This window comes from Lagenorhynchus albirostris, chromosome 1 (assembly GCF_949774975.1).
Source record: "Lagenorhynchus albirostris chromosome 1, mLagAlb1.1, whole genome shotgun sequence".
NCBI classification, from domain to species: Eukaryota; Metazoa; Chordata; class Mammalia; order Artiodactyla; family Delphinidae; genus Lagenorhynchus; species Lagenorhynchus albirostris.
The window spans coordinates 113,242,583-113,257,135 of record NC_083095.1 but is presented as its reverse complement, the minus strand read 5'-3'; the positions used below and the strand labels follow the sequence as shown (position 1 = coordinate 113,257,135).

The window sequence follows — 14,553 nt, the reverse complement described above, 5'->3', positions numbered from 1 at the left end:
CTAAGTGAAATAAGTCAGAGAGATAAAGACAAATACTGTATGAGTTCACTCATATGTGGAATGCAAAAAGAAACACAAGCTCATAGATACAGAGAATAGATGGTTGGTTGCCAGAGGTGGGGGGTGAGGGTGTGGATGAAATGGGTAATGTGGTTCAAAAGTTTCAAGCTTCCAACTATAAAATAAATAAGTTATGGGGATATATTGTACCACATGGTTACTACAGTTAATAATTCTGTATTGCATATTTGAAAACTGCTAAGAAATTAGATCTTAAAAGTCTTCATCACAAGGAAAAGCATTTTTGTAACTCTTTATGGTGATAGATGTTAATTGGACTTGCTGTGGTGATCATTTTGCAATATATACAAATATTGAATCAATATGTTATAAACTTAACGTCTATATGTATAATAATGTTATATGTCAATAATACCTCAATAAAGTAGTACTATAATAAAAAGAAAAAAGAAAATGAAGATCTTCTGAATACCTATGAGTAAGGTTATTCACAAGCACTATCACATTTAATCCTCACAGCAATCCTATGAAGTAAGTGTTGTTATCCCCTTTTGCCAAATGAAGAAATTGAGGCTTAGAGGAATTAAATAACTTGCCCAAGACTCAATATTGTTCTAAGTTAATGTGGGGGGACAAGGTTCTATTTGAATGCAGGTGCACGTGATTTCAAAACTTCATTTCTTCCTAAGACAAGCCCACTTACTTGCAAAACGCAACAAGATTCTTTGTTGACATGAGGCAGGCAGGACCATCTATATATCTGTAGGACTTATGGGAACTATTTCCAGAACTGAAGAAGGGTCTACCTCCTTCATCCTGGACCAGACACCAGCCCTTTTTTTCCAACAGGTTGATGTGATCCCAGGGTTTTTATGGGACTGCCTTGTGTTTGAAGCACTGGACTAAATCACAAAGTACAGCTAGAGTAAGTGCCAAGAACAGAGCCCTGAGCCTCCAACATTTAAAGGCCTGGTGAGGAGGCGGTTTGTAAAACGTTCAAAATGGAGCAGCCACTGAGGTTGCAGGAAAACATGTAAAGACGGTTGTTAAACACTTAGAAAATAGTATTTCAAGAAAGATGGAGTAGTCAGCAGTAACGAATGTTACTGAGAGGTTGAGTAAAATGAGGCTAGAGAATTGACCACTGGTTTAGGCAAAGTCGAGGTACTTGGTGACCTACTGAAGACAGTTTCAGTAGAAGCAGATAACTGAAGCCCAACAAAAATGGGTCTAAGTTACTTCTTTTTCTGAGCTAAAAAAAAAAACAGACCATCTTACAGTATTCCAGATACTGCCTACCATACTGTCATTTTGAGCACAGGTTAAGAGAATGTTTTATTTATTTTTGTTTTGTAACACTTCCCTGCTGTATTTGGATACATAGTTCCAGAATTAATACCTCCATGGAAGGATCTGCCATGGCAGATTTCCAGAAATCATATTATTATAAGTTGTACCCTTTCCTACATCCAAGACTAGGATGGTTCTTTCTGTTATATATTCCAACAGCACATTGTATTTTCCCTTCCCAGCACCTGACCTTATTTTAGTTAGTGGTGTAGTTATTTTTTAAATATCTACCTCTCTGGCTTGACTGTGAGTCAAGGACTACTCACCGTCCTTTCCCTTATTCTTGTTACTGCTCGTTTCCTTATTCTAACAGTGCCTGGCACATAACAAGAACTCAACAAACCTTAGTTACTGTATATTTGTGAATGAATGTGTGACTTTTAAATCCTTTTCCCCATATGGGACAGAGAACCCAAAACCAATCTTCCATATGATTTGGAATGCTTCCCTTTGGCCACTTTTACCATTGCCAAAATAAGAAATTAACTAAAGTTAGAGTTTTTCACCAGATGAAAATTTAAAGGCAATAAAACAGAATAAAACCTGAATATTTAATAACATATTTTAAAGAATGGTGAGGAAGCTGAACTTCTCCGTGGAGAGCCATGTAGTACATTTGAGAAAAATCAAATGCAGCAAGGAAATGGAGAAAGGGACCAATTCACTTCGTTGTGAGATTCCATTATCCTTTAACTTGCTCTGCAGAGTGAGGAAAATTGGATTACCAGATTATAACAGTCTATTTTGCCTTTGCTGACCACGTATTAGAGAATATGTATAGACACCAAGTATGGGAGGTGGCTAAATTACATATGTATTATAGAAGTTAGTATAATAGATAGTTTGCTGTATTTTTGCTTCATACTTTCCATTTGACACTGTTCTGAAGATTAGGAGCTTTAAAAGAAAACTGCTACTAAATATAAGGATCTTTTAATGGAGACTGTCTCATCATTACATTATATCTCATTTTATTAACGTCATACCATTTTACTCATACGAGTTTATTGTTGCTGATGATGTTCCAAAACGATTAATATGATAAAAAGTATTAGGAGGGTATATTCTGCCTCTAAACACACACACACACACACACACAAACCCCTTATTTAAAAAGCATGTAAATAAAGTCAAAACAATGAGGACAACAGTACCGATGTCTACTGGGAGGCTGCATATATTGATTTTTTAAAATACATCAAATGTTACCATGTAAGGGCCGTTTTAGATGGCCCAGAGTTCCTGATCTCCTCTTTTAGAATTTCACATTTGCCTTTCAACCCAAGGTCTGCATTTAAGTAAAAATCACCGAGTAAATAATGATATCTCAACTTGAATTCTACTTTTACTATATTTCTCTTTTAATTAATTATGTTTCTGCATTGTTTTCTAATTTACCAGCTACTTTCAAACATATAACTTTCTGATTTTAAGGATTTAAAAGTCACTCATTCATTCACAAATATATAATAATGAAAGTTTGTTGAGTTCTGTACTAGAGAGGAAAAGTATCATTATGCTTATTTTAGAGATAAGAAAATGGTTAATTAGTGATTGCTTTGCTACGTCTAGTTAGTGAGTAGAAGAGCCACAAATTGAAAAAAAATAGTTTTAATTACATGTATTATAAATAAAAATCACAACAATTACATTCAGTGTTTTTGGAATACCTATTATATGTGAATGCTATACCACACATGAAGAATTCATTGATGGGCAAAAGTGACATAATTCCTGCTCTGGTGGGGTTTACAGTCTGTACCACCATATTGTCTCTTCTATGATCTTAATTGCTGTATTATTTTACTAATGATTCAGTAATATCACTAACATCTCCTTAGTTTTTCTCTTAAAAGGGAATTACAGTAAGTCCCCTACATACGAATGAGTTCTGTTCCAAGAGTGTGTTCATTAAGTCTAACAAATTTAGCGTAGGTACCCAACTAACACAGTTGGCTATATAGTACTGTACTGTAATAGGTTTATAATACTTTTCATATAACTAACACATAAAAAACACAAAAACTAAAGAAAATATTTTTAATCTTAGAGTACAGTACCTTGAAAAGTACAGTAGTACAGTACAACAGCAGGCACTTCTTAGCATCATCAACTACATCACTGCTGCTTTTATGCTTGCTTCTGGACATCCTGGGCTTGAAATAAAGATACTGTACTACGGTACTCTATTCAGTACTGTAAAGTACACAAAAGCACAACCAGTTGTAGAGGGTGCATACGTGTACGCCAGACATGTGAACCAACTTAGATGATTGGACAGGTTAATGCACATTTGCGTCTTTGAAAGTTCGCAACTTGAAGGTTCGTATGTAGGGGACTTACTCTATATTAAGAATTCTGTAAATTCTGGGCAGCTGGGAAAGAGCAGCCTAAGCCATGAAAAATAATACAGACTACTAGGCAAAAATATTCCTTAAGCAGATTTCTTACATACTATAGCTCTTTGTGCAATTTAATTTGCAGTTGACGTTTATTTTCTTTTTCTCTGGGATACTTATCAAAAAGAAAAAAATCTCAAGAAAAAAATTAGAAGTAGTGACAAATAAAATTTTATTTTATTTAATATTTGCTTAATGTCAAGTATCTCTTGAAGAACTTATTAAAATATGGATTCCTGGGATTCTTCTCAGATACCCTATTTTATTGGGTCCGAGGTGGTCAAGTTCCCCAGGTGATTCTTAGGATCAGGGCAGTTTGGGAAATATTGAACTAGAATCAAGCAAGTATAAGAAAATGTATGTTTCCTTCTTTATGTTTACTGCACTTTTCATGAATTTCAAGTAATCTGATTTACTAAATGCCCCATCTGAATCAACAAATGTGTTTTAAAAGTAACAGATTCAAAACCCATTGATTTTCCAGTTAACACAGTGTGAAAGAATAAATTGTGAGATGACTCGACTCCATGTATAACCTTCAATGAAACACCATATTCCAAACACCTTAAGTAAAGACGTTAAAAAAATACCAAGAAGCACATCATAGATTGATTTTTTTGCCTGTAATTATTTGTGAATTATGTATACCTTTAAAGAATAAACATTTCTAAAGTGGGAACACATTAAAACAAAAATCACATAATGCAGTATTGATTCTAATAGGGTAGCTTTATGGCTACAATATTATACAGTTTCAGGGGTCATCATTCCTATTATTGTGTATGACCACGTGAAGCAGGTAGTGCCAATAATAAATCTAACCCAGTTCTATACTTGTTGGATACCAAATTTATATCAATTTAAAGGTTTTATGAAGATTAGGTACTAGATTCCAAATATATCACAAATACAGAATATTTTTCTCCAGAAATTTAGACTTCATGTATTCTTTTTTTACTGGAGGTAGGGAAAACATTGAAATCTCAAATACAGATATTTTGACTATGCACAATTCATATATCCATCTCTCTTGTATATCTATCCATCCACCCAACGATCCTTCCATCTACTCCTTTTTCATCCATTCCAAAATTCCATCTCCTCCTGATCTACATAAGATCATATACTACGTTAGATGTTTATCTATTTCTCTGATCTTGTAAAATGTTATTATTGTGATGTGTGTTTACTTTAAATTTACTTAACTAGTATTATGCTATACAACACCTTCTGTTTCTTTTTTTTTCCCACTCATCAGTATGTTTTTAATTTCTTTCCATGTTACTAGGTAAACAAGTAACTCATTTCTTCTAACTGCTCCATAATATTCTATGGGTAAATCCACCACATTTTATGTATCTATTCTTCTATGAAAGACATATGGATTGCCTCCAACTTCTAAGTATCACAAACAATGCTAAAGTGAATATTCTACTAAATATCTTCTTAGGGATCTTTGTGCAAATATGTCTAATATATAGATCTAATATCAGGATTGCTGGTTCCTAGTTCCCATGTTAACCAAAAGTTCATGAGAGCGCCAATGTCTCCATTTCCTCATGAAATGGAGACATTGGCATTATGTAGTTTATTAATTTTTGCTGACCTGTTAGATATAAGATTATAGCTCAGTGATGTTTTGACTATATTACTTTAATTAATAATGAGTTTAAGAAACTTCTCAAAGCTTATAAGCTTCTTGAGTAAGCATTTTTATAAACTGCCTGTTCGTTTTTTGTGCCTATTGTTTAAAATGGAATCTCTATCTTTTTTGGTTGCTATTTTGGAATTCCTTAGTCCTTTGTCAGCTTTTGACACTGCAAAGATTTTTTTGCAATCTTTCATCCTTCTCACAGTGTACATTTATAATAAATTGTCAATTTTAAAATAATTAAATAGATCAATGTTTCTATTTAAAATTTGTGCTTTGGAATTTTAAAAAGTCTTTCCTACCATGCATCAGAAAGGTATTAACCTATACTATCATTATTATTATAGTAACACTTCTCTTTTTCATCCTCTTAAGTTCACATTGGATATGGTATTAGGCAAGAAACCAGCTCTTCCCACAAACCCCCAACCCCTAGCTCCATATGGTGAGACAATTTTCCTTACACTCTAAATGTCTGTTCCTTTTCCTAGTAATCTATGTGCCACAATGTTTAGTGTAAAGAAATTCTGTTGTTCTTGTATTTGTTGAATGAGATTTATTCTTATGTGAACCAATAGCTTTTTGTAGATTGTTAGTTTTCCTACACGTATAGTCATATGACTCATAAATTATAACAGTTCTTTTCCTAATTTATATTCTCATTTCTTCAACTATTATGTTACACAGCAGTATTAATAGGATAATTATCTCTATTTCTTAAATGAATACCTAAATTTCATCTGTTAATGTTAGCCATAGTTTTTTTTAATGTAAACTTAAATAAAAGAAAATCTGTTCCATTCCTAATTTTTTCAGAGTTTCTTTTTTAATCATAAAGAGGCATCAAACTTCACCATACGCTCATTCTACATACATTGCATAAATATATGATCTTCCCCCTTTAGATAACTATTATAGTGACTTATATTGATAAATTTTTTTCCTAATGTCAAACAATCCTTGAATTCCTGGGATAAGATTGTGTGATCTGGTTGTATTTTAAATATGCCATTTGATAATTTATTTAGAACTTTTAAAACAGTGTTCATTTACAAAATGTGTCTATAATTTTCTTTTCGAATATTGTCATAATCCAATTTCAGAATCAAGATTACACTAGTCTTACTGGCACAACCTACTCTGCATGTTGTTTATCCTCTCAGAATTTATTAAGGTTTCATTTGGGGCTTAATTTTTGACCTCACTTTGTTAGAAAAATTGAAATACACAATGATGGAAACATAACAGTCTAATAATTTTTGAGGTTTTGGATTTTCACGTTCCTGTCTTCTTCATCAATAAATAAGATACCACTCATTTTGAACATTTTATAAGAATTTATATATTGCTTATGAAGCTGGCACTTAAGAAGAAACTTCCTACTTATAAACTTTCTTCCACATATTTTATAATAAAATTTAAAGAAAAGTTAACTTAAAATGTGTCTGTATTTACTTAGTTCTAGTGTAATGACAATAATCACAGGAGGTAGTGAAAAAGTACCTTCTTTTCAGAATGAATATCATTCCCTAAACTAATGCTACTGATTGCATAAGAAAGTCCATTGCAAGGGAAAAAAAATCTAAGAAAAGTCAGGGACACTTTCTAGCTAGTTACTTAAGGATTACTATTTAAATAATATCTCAAGAGTTATAGAATTGAAATTTTTCCACTTGTAAATTTCAGTCACATTTTAAACTTTCCTATTATTACTGAATTATTTAGAATTGACTAGAGCAAAAACAAAAGAAAAAACAAACAAAAATAGCTATGGCAACTTTTTTGGCTAAAATAATTGAAAAAGTACACATCTACAAATCAAGGAAAACTTTCTGAAACTTGACATGCATACGTTCATGTAAGTTGCCAATTTAAGATATTGTGAAGGGTGTTTTCTTTTTTCTAAAAAAGTTTTCAGAAGATATCTTGGTCAAAATTTTTAAACGAATAGCAGTAACATACTGCATACATACAGATATTTTTGCATAGAAGTTCTATTAAGTAAGCAGTTATTCACTGATTTCTGCTACTGTATGTGAGGCACCGAGCTATGTACTACAAGTTCAATAATAAACAAAATAGTTTCTATTGTCACTAAACTCAGTGTTTCCTGTGGGAATCAGACAAGTTGAAGGACATTTTAAGATGTGAAAAAATAGAGGGTGCTTTGACCACATGGTACAATCGAGTTTGCATTATATATAGTAGAAATGGAAAAGCAGAGGAAAGGAAGGCATTCTTCTGTTCTTTAAAAGCATTACGATATTCATTGCACTATTATTTGTAAAAGTGAAACACTGGAATTGATATGTAAATTGTGGTGTATTTATGTGATAGGTAGCTGTAAAAAAAAAAAATCAATAAACTGTACCTAAATGTATCAGAATACATAGTTTGCAAAACGTAACACCAAGCTTTAAAATTTACAGAATCATTCCTACCAAATAACTAAACGTTTTTTAGTCTGGTACTGGAGTTAGTACATGGAACCATATCACTACACTGCTTGTTTGTACAATGTGGTATATGAGAGAGACATACTCATATACTCAAAAGGTTAATAGACACGTATAATAAATGTTCATAAAGATGAACCAGAAAGCTAAAATCAAATTAATAATAGAGACTGCCTCAGAGGTAAGAGGCAGGGAAATTTGTTTTGGGAGGGAAACAAAAGGACTCTAAAGGCACTCTAATATGCCAGGCACTAGTGCAGGTTCTGAGGACACCTCAGGGAACAAATGACAGTTTCTTTAAGATAGGAAAAAAAAAAAAAAAAGGCCAAACATTTCAAACAGACTTGAAAATGTATTGGCTTGTCCTCTCCTGGAAGATCATCTGTATGAAAAGAAAATCCATAATCTGAAGGTTGCTTTAGGAGCAACAGCAGGGGAACTAGTTGGACAATCCTAACGGTGATTACTACGAAGCTGGAACACATTCATTTTATTAAGTTCCACGTAAGGAGATCCTCTATTTGGAGGTGAGTGGGAAAGACTTTTTAATACTCCAAATTTTAAATAGAAAAATTGGTCAATTTGATTACATTAAAAATGAGAATTTCTTACAAATGTACGCTGTGACAAAGATAAAGATGAAGGATTGTGAACATCTTTGCAATGTCAAAAGCTGACAAAGAGCTAAGTAACTTTAGAATAGCAACCAGAAAAAGAGATTCTATTTTAAAATATAAGCACAAGCTATGAATAGGTAATTTATAAAAATGGTTACTCAAAAAGCTAATAAGCTTATGAGAGATTCTTAAACTCATTATTAATTAAAAATATAATTAGAACATTGGGCTAGTTTATAGATTGATCCTCATGTGTCTTTATGCAAGAGATCAGTCACCTATGTCCACACTGCCACACCTGAGTTCTTAGTTTTGCTAAACTGAAGGACAAACATGGGCATGGTGATTCACCCAAGGTAAAACCTGCTCCATGGGTGTGCAACCAGCCTTCTTTAGCTATTTCTTCTAACTGCAACAATTTCAACTTATCTCTCAAGTTTGTTTTTCATTTTTATTCTGAGCACTATTTTTATATGGTTCTTCAAAACCCCTTTGGAGAAAGAAAGAGAGCTTCTACATTTAAATAATCAGAATTATACTGTGCCTAACAACCCTGAAACTCTTGTTTCTTGGTTTCAGGCATTACATTATCTAGAGAGAACTCAGATGAAAACAGAAGTGGCATGAATACTAAAAGTATGTCCTGATGAAGAAACTGAGAGTTGAAGAGGCTGACTACCTCATCCAAGGCGACCAAACTAATAAGCAGTAGAGCCAGGATCTAAACTCAGGGGTTCAAACATCATGTTCTTGACCACAGACTTTGAAGTGGAGTCAGTGAAGTAGAATATAAATAAGTTACAGAGTGCTGTTTTTATAAAATTTCTTTCTTACTAATTAATCAACTGTACTCTGTGTAAAGCATAGCGTTGAACACTGGGGCTACGAAGATGAAACTCACAGCCTAGTAGGGAAGACAAGCCAGACAAATATTACATTATATTCCTAATAAATGCATCACGGTAAGTGTGCTAGTGGTGACATGTCAGGGTATCATGAGAGCAGACAGCAGCAACTCCGGCAACTCCGGCTTCGAGTTAGCCACGAAGGGGTTTGGGGAGGTGAAGCAAATCCAGGTAGATAAAAACAATGCGGATGGAGGCATCATGGAGTTTAGTGTCCTGAATCACAGAAAGCAAGGGGAAAATTACATTGAAATAAGGAAAGCTAGTCAGAGCTCACATCTTAGAGGACCTCTGAATAACTGCAAAGTTTAGACTTAATCCCATGAGTGAATGGGGGTTACAGATAGGACAGTCATATATGTTTTAAGTAGATAGTTTGGGAGGCAGGTTGGAAATGGATTTGAAGGTCTGTTAGTCAAAATAAGCCAAGTTTGTTGTGGTAACAGATAAATCTCCTAACCTCAATAAGTTACTGCAGTAATGGGTTATTGCTGAAGCTGGCTGGATAGCCGTCCTCCACCTGGAATCCATACCATGTGGAATGTGTGTCCTTCCAGGTTACTACGCAGAAGAAAGAGAGCTGGAGGAAACTTCAGGATGTTTTTAAGGGTTGGGACTAGATGTAGCTTTCATCAGTTCCTCCCATATCTTGTCCAGGACCCTGCAACACTACCCCATACAACTGCAAGAGGCTTTAGGCAAGGACTGAGAGTCTCCTATGATAGAGCACTTCTTTCAGTCTTGTTTATAAAGGGCCAAATAACCTGTAATTTATTATTGTATCGTTTGAGAAAAGTAACTGTTTATTCATTCATTCAATTTATTCGACAAACACATTTCTGAGCACCAACTATGATCTAGGCACTGTTGCAGGTACCAGGGATACAGCATTGTTCATGTTACTTTCCTCTCCATTCACGATGGTATGTGTAAGGACAGAGTAACAGAGTAAGTGGGGTGGAAGGTGCAATATGGGCAGATCCTGGGTCTTACTGCCATTGAAAGGACTTTGAACATGACTAAAATGAAGGGACTTTAGAATATTATGTGGAAAAGAATGACATAATCTGACTTACTTTTTAAAAGGATCATTCTTGCTGCTCTGTTAAACATAGGCAGAGGTTGTAGGGTAGAAGCACTGAGCTCTGTTAGTAAGTTATGTAGTAATCCAAGTGAGCAACAATGGTGACTCAGACCAGGTGGGAGCATGAAGGTGGTGAAAAGTGGTTAGATTCTGGATGTATTGTGAAGATAAGGTGTTTGATTTTGAAAATAAAGTCATCAGAATTTGAGGACAATTCAGATGTATAGTGTGAAGGAAAAAGGTCTTAAAACTTGAGCTCCTCGGAGAATGGGGTTACAGCCAACTGAGGGGAGATAAGCCTTAATTATTAAAATTTTTCCAAGATGGTTCCAGAAGGGCTCTAGGGAGTATTAGTTTCTTACATTATTCAGGCCCAATGGGTGCTTTCTTTAGAATTTCAAATGATAACAATGTTTAAGGAAAAGTCTTTTTCTTAGATTTAAAGCTTAGCTCCAAACAATCTCCACATGGACAAGATTTCATATAAAATCTATAAATCTGCCCACATAAAACGAATACCAGTTAGTTAGAAAATCATGCAAACATTGTTTTTGAAGCCAAGTAAGCAAATATTAAGCTACATTAGATTCATTTTGACGTGATAATTTATTTGCTTTTTATTAGGGGTATGTTTGCTTTATGGGAACTGCACGTATTTCTATATACCTTATATAAATAAAGCTGTTATTTTACTATTAACATATTAGAAAGACACTAAATAAGGTATGACACTTGACCGTGATGATTTGATTCATCCACTGAGTGTGAATTAGTACGAGAGGAGGTCATATTTAAGTTGGATTTTTTGAAGGCAGAGGATGGGGGAAGAACATTTTAGGCAGACAGAACAGGATAAACACATGAATGTAAAAGAAGATGGCCAGTTCATAGAAAATAATAGAGTTTAGGGCTCATGAGAGGGACCAGTTTGAGTTTGGAATTGCAAGGAGTAGGAAATTAAAGGTGGTAAAGCCTGGTAAGATTGATTATAAAGTTATGTATGGGTAACTTATATGGTACAATAAAAAGCTTAATTTTTATATTTTGGGTAGAATAAAGATGATGTTGAAAATGTAGAGGAAGAATTGAAAGAGCTTTGTGGGAGGAAGATAGAGAGTAGGGAATAGACAAAGGGAAGACATCAGAAAGCCACCCAAGGGGAGATTTGAAGTCAGAGAAAATTTAATCCCTAGAAATCCCAGAGAACCAAGTTTCCAAACAAGAGCACACATAGTGGGAATGTTAAGCTAAAGTTAAGAACAGTTATGTGGTTTTATGTTGTTTTGCTTATACAAAGACAGACTCCAGCTTTAATGTTTTTTCCTATTAGGCTAAGGAGTCAGTGACCCCAGAAAGGATGAATACTGTAAGAAACCCAGCCTCAAACCTAGCTTGAAAGAGTCCTATGCGCCTTCATCCAACATCGGCTTTCTAGAATCTGCCCCACTCAACTAACCAGGAAGTTCCACAGGTAACTGCACGGTTTTCAATATCTATTTGAGCAACTGCATTCTTCAGAGAAGTGGATAGACAATAGATACATGTTAAAGAGCCATCCCCAAACAATAGTTCTATAGAAGTAATAGTGATATATAAAAATCATAGTGTGCATTAAAAAACTTCAATGCAACAAAAAGACACATCACATATAAAGAGAAGTAATATATGAAATTACATAACCAATGAAGATTAGTATCCAAAATATATTTTAGAATTTTCTACAAATTAATAAGCAAAAGACAGGCAAGCCAAGAGAAAAATCAGCAAGGAATTAATAGGCGATATACAGAAAATAAAACTGAAGTGTTCATTGAGCATATGTGAAAAGACGTTCAAACTCACCAATATTAAAACAGTGTTCATTTCTGAAGGAAGAGGAAGGGAGGAGAATGGAATTTGCAAGAGCTACAAAGTGAAATGCCAATTTATGTCTAACATTTAATGGCTTTAAACAATAAAGAGCAGAGCAAATATTGCTAAATGTTAACAGTTGGTCATCTACGTGGTAAGTATATGCATGTTTGATTTACTTTCTGTATTTTCTTTTTAGAAATATTTCTTAATAATAAATTTACATATGTGACAATGTTACCATCCTGTTCTATAAATATGTCCCAATCTATCAGTCTTATGAGAAAAAATGATAAGGGAGGCAGATGAATTAGGGGAAGGACATAGAAGTAGGAGTTGAAATCCTAAATTCTAGTCCCAAATCTGCCACTTGCCCACTGTGTGACCTTGAGAAAATCACTTAATTCTTTTGAAACGAACTCCTCACCTGAAAAACTTGAACAACAATATCCACCTTTAATACATGAAGTTATTTTAAGGAGTAAATTATTTCACTCTCATATATAAGAAAGTGATGTTCAAATGTGAAGAAAAGATATGGAAATTCTTAAAACCTGCAGTTAACGTGAAGTTGAATGAACATACTTTCCCACTTACTGTCATTCTAAACTTATGGAAGAAGACATTAGAACAGAAAGTAGACACACATCTTTTCTTACCGGGTCTATTAGCTGGGAATAGAGTTCATGGCAATTGTCAAAAATATACTTGTACGTAGAATCCAGGCAAGCCCTGACACAGTCTTTCACCACCACGCTGGCCTTTGGGGGGCTTTGCAGCTCCAGAACCTGGTAGACAAAATATTTTCTTAAATTCAAAAATAAAACATTGTATAAACCATATAAACAATCAAACAATATTCAATAAACACTTTTAGTTGAACTTTCTGTATTCAGGAGAAATGTGGTCTTAGAAATGTTTTAAATGTTTCAACACCCACCTTAACGTCCTAATATAACAACTCAGAGAAAACGAGCATAGTTGTAAATATTCAAATAGAAATATTTAAAGTGACCAATCACAATATCATTCATTCATTCCATTCAACCACTCAACAATATTTATCATCACCTACTATACATCGGACAATGGTGATACTGCAGTGAGCAAAAGAAACAAAAATCCCTTTCCTCGTGAAGCTAAATTTTCGTAGATAATAAACAAAAGAAATCAGTAAACTATATTACATGATGTTGCATGCTGAAAAAAAAAATAAACCGAAGAAGAGGGATAGAAAGTGTTTCAGTGGAATAGAATTTAATACAAAGGACTTCAATAGTAGATCAATTCAGAGAAGTAACAGGATGGGACCAGTGGAAAAATTACAAATAGACTACTCCAAGAACCTTAGCTTTGAGCAAGGTGGGAAGAAAGTAGACTATCTGAGCAGAAGAGCAAAGTGACCTATTTTTTTAAAAGGTTCCCTTATGCTGCCTTAAGGCTGGCTATGGACAAAGCAGAAAGACCAGTGATGAGAAGAGTTCAATAATTCAGTCATGAGAAGACAGTGCTTGAACTATGGTAGAGCAAGGAGTTGTTAGAAGAAATTCTATTCTGGTTAATTTTGGAAGGAACGGGTAACAGGATTTGCTGACAGATTGAGTGAGCAGTGTGAGAGAAAGACACCCCAAGTATATGATCAGGTCACCCAAGACGGCTGTCCTCTTGCTCTCTGTACATCTCCTGCTCCACGAGTGCCTACTTCAGCCACACTCTACTACCTGACTGACCTTCCTACATACTTGCCCCAGGCCCCAGCTAATGATTGGTCTAACTTTAGCCCCGATGGAAACCTATCAAAGGGGTGGTGAGGGATATGCCCCTCTGCTGGTTTCCCTGGTAACTGAGGGGCCAACCTGACATCAATTCCCCTATAACTGGTAACCTCCCCTTCCTCCCAGGAGTGAAGGCTGCCTTCATGGCCAGCCAAGAGCCTGGAGCACACAGTGAGGTCTCACTCCAGGACCTTGCTTCAGACACATAAGATCCCCCATCCATTAAACCATTGACGTCTCTGTTGCTGATTCCGGATTCTTTCTTTGGTCTTGAAGATGGGCAAGTACAGGCCTTGTCGGCCTATGGGGGGTGGCCTAACACCAAGGTTTTAGTCCTAAATAACTGGTACACTGGAAGTGGTCTCAACCTAGATGAGCAAGACTATGCTTAGAAGATCAGGAGCTCAGTTTATGACAGGTTAAGATTGAGAAGCCTGTTATGCA

The 14,553-nt window shown here is 34.7% G+C and overlaps 1 protein-coding gene across 2 annotated transcripts in view; it reads right to left on the bottom strand.

The window, feature by feature from the left end:
* UNC13C (unc-13 homolog C) overlaps window positions 1-14,553 on the bottom strand; it is a 598,728-nt gene that overhangs the window by 261,557 nt on the left and 322,618 nt on the right. For both annotated transcript variants that reach the window (XM_060169334.1, XM_060169325.1), the window contains one exon: window positions 12,994-13,122. In XM_060169334.1, the coding sequence (XP_060025317.1) occupies window positions 12,994-13,122 (129 nt within the window). The remainder of the gene's footprint in view (window positions 1-12,993; window positions 13,123-14,553) is intronic.